This window comes from Cicer arietinum, chromosome 5 (genome assembly GCF_000331145.2).
Source record: "Cicer arietinum cultivar CDC Frontier isolate Library 1 chromosome 5, Cicar.CDCFrontier_v2.0, whole genome shotgun sequence".
Taxonomy (NCBI): Eukaryota; Viridiplantae; Streptophyta; class Magnoliopsida; order Fabales; family Fabaceae; genus Cicer; species Cicer arietinum.
The window spans coordinates 42,859,648-42,868,473 of record NC_021164.2 but is presented as its reverse complement, the minus strand read 5'-3'; the positions used below and the strand labels follow the sequence as shown (position 1 = coordinate 42,868,473).

The window sequence follows — 8,826 nt, the reverse complement described above, 5'->3', positions numbered from 1 at the left end:
AACCTCCAGAAGATATGACGCTCTACCATGAGATCGACATGAGACGTGGCATTGATGATAATTGGAGTGTGGTTTGGAAAGATGAGATTCAACATTGGAATGAACGTCAGAATTACATATTGCAAGGTCAGTACGTCGAAGGTGTTTTACGCACACTAACGAATATATGAATTGGTTCAGGCATCACACTAACTTATACATATCTGTGGAAAGATACATGCGCGATCCACGTTTGCAACCTTCAACATATCCCGATGTTCACTCTATGCCTCAATCAATCCCACAACAAAATATCATGCACCAAACACCGTCTTTCTCATCACCACAACATTTTCATGAAGCTGCAGATATACCGACTCAATACTACGTTCCTTCAGTGCCAACAATACCCACTCCCATTAATCCGACCGAGAGTGGAATTTTCTATAATTTGTTTGGTACTCATTGCACAACTCCTGAGTCGGCTTATGCGGCTTTTGATTCTATGTATAATGTCGAAACTCAAAATTATACGGAAGCAGGTGGTAGTGGTTCTAATCCACAAACAGATTACAACGAGGATCAACCACAACAACCTCAAGTTGTTCAAAGGGCTAGACGAGTTCGACGACCGCGTAGATGTGAAACTGGAGGTCATTTAGATGAAAATAATTAATTTTATTTGATGTATTTTTTTTATTTGTAGTATTTTTTTTTCTTTTTTTTAATGTATTTTTTTTTTAATTTAATGTATTATTATTTTATTTTATTAATAGAATTTTCTTTTTATTATTATTATTATTAAAATTATTATTATTCTTTTTATTATTATAATAATTATTAAAAGTTATATAATATTATTAAATTAATTATTTTTATTATTTATAATAATATTTTGTATTTTTTAATGTTATAATTATTTTTAAAATATTTAATAATAATAAATATAATATACCCAATAACAAAATTCAACAACCAAAGAATATATAATATTAAAATACATTATTGAATATATTAAATAATAAAAGTATTTTTATTTTATTAATAGAATTTTCTTTTTATTATTATTATTAAAATTATTATTATTATTATAATAATTATTAAAAGTTATATAATATTATTAAATTAATTATTTTTATTATTTATAATAATATTTTGTATTTTTTAATGTTATAATTATTTTTAATAATATTTCTTTTCAATGTGGGACTACAACAAAAAATTTAAATTCACACAATAACATACTTATGTTCCAACAATAACAAATTAAACCAAATAAATGAGATCAATCAATTCATATTGAAGCATATTAAACCAGTAGTAGAAAACTTTTAATCAATCGATTACAATTTAATTCAAAAATATTTTATGTTAAATCCGACAAAATTCGCATTTATTTCCTATATTAATATTTTCCATAAATACATATATACATAAGAAAGTAATCTCTTATGAGGGCATTTATTATTATAAAAAATTTAACAAACATGTTATGATTAATGGTGTGATTGACGTAACTTATTCGATGCTTCTATGTATTTTAAAAAGTCAACAAGAGAATTGATTGAAACATCTAGGGTACGTATGTTCACTCTTTTTGTATCACAACCACTATATATTAAACACAATAACATTATATGTGTTAGTACATAATTAGTTAACTTCAACTTTATTTGATTAATGGTTATAGGACTTTTTTAAAATCATTTTTAAATAAATTTTCGATCTAGTAGATTCTACTTTTCTTTTCAAAGTTGATTCGAACGTGAATCGTGAAACTCAATTTGAAATATCATACAATGTCAAGAAACTCACAAATAACTCACACTTGATTTAATTTTAAAATTTAATATATATATATATATATATATATATATATATGGTAAATACTAATCTATTATTTTAATTGGCTAATATATCATTAATACAATAGTTTATCTCATTCGAACATAGTTGTGAGTGTATCTGTTGAGAGGGTTGTTGCTATTGCCAATGAAAGTGGCAGAGATTTGGGAATTGCTTAAGCTAATAAATTATTCAACTGATAAACTTAATTAGTTGGTTTAAATTTTGTGGGTTTATTAAAAATAATTAAATACCAAATAATTTTTATTCGCATTTCATTTGTGTAGGATATGTTGAATAAATTTTTGGATATTGAATCTAATCCTCTTATTGAAGTTGTTGAAGATAAAGAAATAATATATTTGACATGAGAATTCGCCAATATGACACCGTTGAAGAGAAATTGTCCATCTTACACTAGAAATAACATTGAATCAACTTCATTTGAGTTATTGAAGAATATAAAGATTAAGAAGGAGTAAACTTTTGTTACTAAGTTTGATTCAGTTTTTATTGTCTTGAATGTTTTGTTTTGTTTTTCCTACTCTTGCGGTTTTCAGTTATGAACACTCATAACTAATGGAGATAGTTATAATTACTTTTTATAGTCTTATGGTTTGAAATTCTTTTGACAGTCTCTTCGAATTTGATGTCTAATTTTAATTCGACTTGAATTTTAATTTCAACTATAAAGTATCACATTTACTTTTAAATTTTGAATTTATTTTTCAATACATAATTGATTTTCAATTTTATATGCACCAAAAAGTAATATTCATACAATACTTTTAATAAAATATTTAAAAAAACTTTAAAGATAACACTTGGTCTATTTAGCTCGATTTTGTACTCATTTTTTTCAATATAGATGCTACCTAAATCCCTTATATATGTGATAACCATTGTGGATACAAACTCAAACCCTTTCTATAATGATGTAATTCCGATAAACAACCATATTTGAATTTACCGAAGATTAAGCCATACCAAAATAACATATTAATACAACCACCAAAAATTGTTTTTTTGCCAGAAATAAAAAAATACCTAAAATATTATTTACATATCCCACATCTTTTATCAGAAAAACTAGACATAATAAAATTAATATTATTAAAATGATGTGTTTCAGGTGGAAATATAACAAACAAAACATATTTGATTTAAAATATAAGATAAATAAGCTAAATAATATAAAAATATAGATCAAATACATTAAATTTATTTAATTATTTTTCTTATACCTTGATATAGAGTAGTACTATATACCACTACTTATAATAATATACTAATAAATTAGTATACTAATACTAATTGATTCAATCATACTCTCGGAAAATAATAAATATAATATTATACTAATATATTAGTATAATAAAAACTGATAAATGTTAAATGTTACGATGAAAGACAGTAATGAAAAACAAGATGCTACATTTGTCATTTTTTTATTGGTTTGACTATTTCAACCCACTATCTTGATATATTGTTAATTTTTCTAACTTAAAATTTTAGCCTTCATGATTTATTCGTGAAAAAGCATATCATACTACATATCATTTTTCTTATTATCATAATAAGATAGTTTCTAACTTATATATGTATATTTTCGTGTTATTCCTAATGAGTTTGCGTTAAGGAGTTTAGGTCAGAATTACATTGTTAACTTCACTGTTGATACTAGAATCAAACAAGTAGACCAATATATCATAAAAGTGTTTACTATTGAACAAAAAGGTGTATATGATCAAACTATTGGTTATGTGGAGTCTGGATATGGTGGACTTTTCTTTTTATACGGTTATGGAGGAACGAGGAAAACTTTTATCTGGAAAATATTGTTTATTGGTTTGCGTTCAAAATGACCCATAATCCTTAATATAGCCTCAAGTAGCATTGCATCATTGTTACTACCAAGCAGTCGTACAATCCACTCTATATTAAATATTCCATTGGGGTAAACAACAAACACAAAAACAAACCATTTGGTGGAATTGCAGTTGTATTAGGTGGTGATTTTGGACATCTATTGCTTGTAGTTTGAAGAGATTCAAGACCAGACATACTTGTTGTTTCTATCAACACTTTGATCTTATAAAAGTATTGTAAAATGTTGAGGTTGACGACCAATATGCAGCTACATGTTTCTGCCATATCCGATGAACAATGTGATATCAAGAACTTTGTGTTGAGACAAAATCCCAAATTAATATTTTGATGATAACTAAGCAAAAGGTTAATTAAGACTTCTAGTTATGATTCTAAGTGTTTTGGTATTTAACATGTGTATTTGAGTGTGTTAAAACAAGATAGGTACCAAACATTACAAAGTAGATTTTATTAAAATAAAGAAAGCAAAAACAGTGAAACGAATAACATTCTTGACAGAATTCTAGAAAACGAAAAATGTTCTCCACATCTGCCATAAACAAGAATGATCATATTTTTATGTGAAATATTAGATCCAGGAAGTGCAATTCATTCCATATCTTCATCAGAAATATACAAGGATCAATCTAGGCAAGAATTACTCCATAATTCGAAGGCAAAACACTATGCTTCACAAAATACATAAAGCAAGATCATTCTCCAAGTTAAGCAAGTGCAAGTACAAACTGACAGGCTAGAGAGGACATTGTTGTTGTACTTTCAAACAGACCTACACACGTAATTCAAGGCTTTGAATCATTTTAGATAACTGTCAAGATCATAACATAATTATGCTCATCTCAAGACAAATTCGAAGAACGTTCTTGGATCACAAGAACATTCCTGGTTTCGGCAAGAAACATTCTTGCTTTATGGCTAATCTTATCCATTCACTTACTCATGACAGTTGAATTATTTCCAACGGCTAAATGAGTTGTCATAAGCTCTCTTGAAGCCTATAAATAAAGTTTCACAATGAAGAACAAATTAGAACTCAAAGTGTCAAGCAAAATATCACTCATTCAATCACACTCGAGCTTCTAAAATCATTCTAAGTTTCAGTTATGTCCTTAGTGTGATATTAGAATCAATACTTACTGAGTTCTAAAATCTAGAATCTATTCTCAAACAAGAGTTTAGCATACTCAAATTCTAACAATCTAAAAAATCATTACTTTGTAATTCAAGGCTATATTGTTGACATAGCTTGAGTAATGTGTAAAAATCCTTTTATGATTTAAAATGTAGCTTGTAAAATCCTTTCCGAAATAATGTAATGTGACATATGAAAATCCTTTCTAGGTAGAAAGGTAGAACTTTGTAATAGATCAAGATTGATCTGTGAAAGCTGTGTGAAAGCCAAGAATGTTCTTGCTTTGAGCACTTAGTGGAAAATCTCACAATTGTGAGGACTGGACGTAACCCGTGTTGGGTGAACCATGATATATCCTTGTGCGACCTCTCTTTCCTTATCTCTATTTACTTTTTGTCTTCCAATAAGTTTTTATATTGATAAATTAATATTGTTTTTTTTTACTAACCAAGAACATTCTTCGTTTGTAACCAAGATCAATCTTGAGTTAAACACTTCAGTTTTTAACAAGAATTTTTAAAAAAGGGCAATTATAATTCAAATCCCCTTCCTTATAATTGACATTGTTACTTCACTTTGTTGATTGGATTCTTTCAATAGGGGATGGAGACGATTCTACCGACGAGAATGGCGAGATATGTGTCAAAATTTCAAATAATTTACTTATACATGACTCAATTAATCCCATACGCGCCCATATAGATTTCACTTATCCTGACACTTTAAAGAACATGCATGGTGTTGCATTTTTTCAGGAACGAGGGATTTTTGCTCCAACTTTGAAATATTGTTGAGCATGTCAACAATACCCTTTTGTCATTGATTCCAGGTGAAGAAAGGTAATATTTGAGTTCAAATTCAATATGGAAATCTGATGCGAATGATCTACAAAATCAATAGTTCACTGCTGAATTCCTCCACGATATTAAGAAATCACAAGTTGACACTTAAAGTAGGTTGTCCTATAATGTTAATGAGGAATATTGATCAATTTGTTGGGTTATGATATGGAACAAAAATTACAATCACTCACTTGGACAATAATAATGTAGTTTATCATGAATTTGATAATGTGTAATCAACTATCCCAAAGATTATAACTTTATTTATGATATCCATTTTAAATTATAATTTGAGCACACTTTATATTTTTTTATTATATATAATATTATATTTTTTGTTTGCAATGTACAATATTTTATTTATTTATAATTTATATAAGATATAAATGTGAATGTAAATTATATCATTTGATTGATCGAAGTCATGCGCTTGGCATGGCCTAACACTAGTATTATTATATTTAATAAATTAATAAATATTTTAATTTATTTTGGTGTATTTTTTTTATATTAACAAATATAAAGGGATGACATAGTGTTTCAGTTCAAGATAAGTTCCTTTGTTATTTTTGTTCATCATTTTATATAATTTTTTTATTAAAAAAACTGTACATATTGATCATTATATATAATATAATATATTTCTGAAACTTAAATACTTATAATATAATATATTTCTGAAACTTAAATACTTAGGAGTGTAAGTTTAGTTTATTAGCTTTTCCTTTTTTTTTTCTTCTTTAAACCTTTAACCCTCTTATGTACCAAAAAGAATTATGAAAACCAAATGAGAAAAACATTTTTATAAATTTATTATAAATTTTGTCTACCATAAATTCGGATTATGAAATCTGTGCACCACTATTGTTTACTTTTTGTCGTGAAAGAATGTTTTTCTTCGAAATATCCGTTTTCTTTTAAATATTAAAAATATGACGCACGTTTATAAGTCTAACAAATATGGAATGTATTTATACAATTAACTCTCTTAGAAATTAAATATGAAATTTTTATATGATAGATAGATATTTGTAGTATAGATTCATTATTAGTAATAAATTCTAACAAATATAGAATATATTTAATGCACTTATCTCTCTTTTACATAATATATATCAGTCAAAGCATATGTATTTTTTTAGTAAATAAAAAAGCATATCTATTTTCAAATAAAAAATAATTTTTAAAGTACAAAATATTCATTTTCAAAAGTCATATGAACTTATTTCAAAATTTTAACCTATTAGAATAAGGAATTGTAATTGTAGATGAGAATATTTAATTTTCTTGTATATAAAATCATGTCACGCGAGTTATTTATCAGTTAATAACCTAACTAATACAAAGCAACCAAGCCCAATAATTAAAACTAACTATAACAATAATATCAAATAATGAAGATATCCTATGAAATATAAAATTAAGTAAATTCATCAGCCCCTCACAAGCTCGAACCGTAGATATCAATAAGGTTGAGCTTGGAAACAATATATTGAAAAGAAGAGGGAGGCAACACCTTTGTATTGGGCAGTAGAAGGAACAAACATAAAATGGATGGTGCCATTTTGAATTTTCTCATGAACTAGATGACAATCGAGCTCGATGTATTTTGTGTGCTCATGAAAAATGGGATTTTGAGCAATTTGTATTGCAGAATTATTGTCACAAAAAATTGAAATAGGGAATTTAACAGGAATATGAAGGTCTTTAAGAATATATAAGCGCCATTGAATTTCACAAGTGGTGTGTGCCAAAGCGTGGTATTCCGTTTCTGAAGAAAAACAAGAAACAACTGTTTGCTTTTTGGATTTCCATGAGATAAGTGATGACCCAAGGAAGATGAGCAAACCAATAGTAGATTTTCTGGAATCGGGGCAGGCAACCCAATCACTATCACTGCTGGCAATCAATTGGAAAGGAGAAGATGAAGAAAAATATAAGCCCTTTCTAGGGCAGCCTTTAATGTAGTGAATAATTTTGGTTGCAACAAGATAATTAGAGTGCATTGGGTTGGAAACATATTGATTGAGCTTTTGAACATGAAATGAGAGGTCATGCCTAGTGTTGGTTAAGTAGAGCAAGCGACCAATCAATCTTCGATAAAGCTTGTTGTCAGGGAAAAGATTGCCATCATCTTTAGATAACTTCATATTGGGTAGCATGGAGGTAGAAACCGGTTTGCAGTTGAGAAGCCCCATATCATCCAAGAGTTCCATAACATATTTGCGTTGATTAAGACAAACATGTAAGATTTATGGGTCACATATGTAATTAATTAATAAAGTGTGTTAGGGTCATTATATAATTAGCCAATAAACTAGGGGTCAAATAAAATATAATAGTTTATGGCTAAAGAGCATAATGGTTATGAAAATTAATAGTGTAGATACCAGGCAGTTTCTAATTTAATGAGGGGCTGAATTGGAAATACTGCAATTTGGGATATAACTAATAATAGTTATATATAGGGGTAATGGTCCCCAAGGCAAACACAACAAGATTATTCAGTTTCAAAACCCTAAAGGAGAAAACTCTCTGGTTCTCTCTATCCCCATCAAGAGAGCAAGGTCTTCAAGGTGTTTTGCTGAGGAAGATCACCCAACCCATTGGCTCTATCATCATCATTCTAGGATTTCATCAATGGCAATTCCCACAGGTACGCTTCCGCCTTTGGTCATTCATCATGTAATTGACATGGATTATTAACAAGTGGTATCAGAGCCTACCATGTTTAATTCATGATGAAATTCGGTTATTGCCTTGGTTTTGAAATTCAATTTGGGATTGAGATTTAATAGTTTTCGAATTAGCCATTGATTGATATTTCTCAATTCCTATATACTTAGGGTTTATTTTTTTTATTTTAATTTTTTGGTTAAAATTATGATATATGGATATTTGGTTCGCACAATAGATAGATCCGGCAGGAAAAACCCTAAAACTATTGCAAAATAGAAACATAAATAAATCAAAACCAAAAACGCGACTCAGAAAACTTAAACCACATCACTGGCACGTTGCCAGAATACACATACGGCAAACCCTTTGGCAAGAATAGTGCTGACTGGGCACATATGGTTTAAGACAAGAATAGTGTATCCTTTAATTTTGGTAGCGTTGCCAGAATACTTGTATAAG

At 28.1% G+C, this 8,826-nt stretch overlaps 1 protein-coding gene across 1 annotated transcript; it reads right to left on the bottom strand.

Moving 5' to 3' along the window:
* Positions 1–7,151: 7,151 nt before the first annotated feature.
* LOC140920462 (secreted RxLR effector protein 161-like) lies at positions 7,152–7,904 on the bottom strand. The gene has a single exon (XM_073368738.1). It carries the CDS (start codon positions 7,902–7,904, stop codon positions 7,152–7,154), a length of 753 nt encoding a protein of 250 aa, XP_073224839.1.
* Between the last annotated feature and the right edge of the window lie 922 nt (positions 7,905–8,826).

Excerpts from the sequence above, each read along its gene's own strand:
- LOC140920462 (XM_073368738.1), bottom strand. The coding sequence starts at position 7,904 with ATGGAACTCTTGGATGATATGGGGCTTCTCAACTGCAAACCGGTTTCT.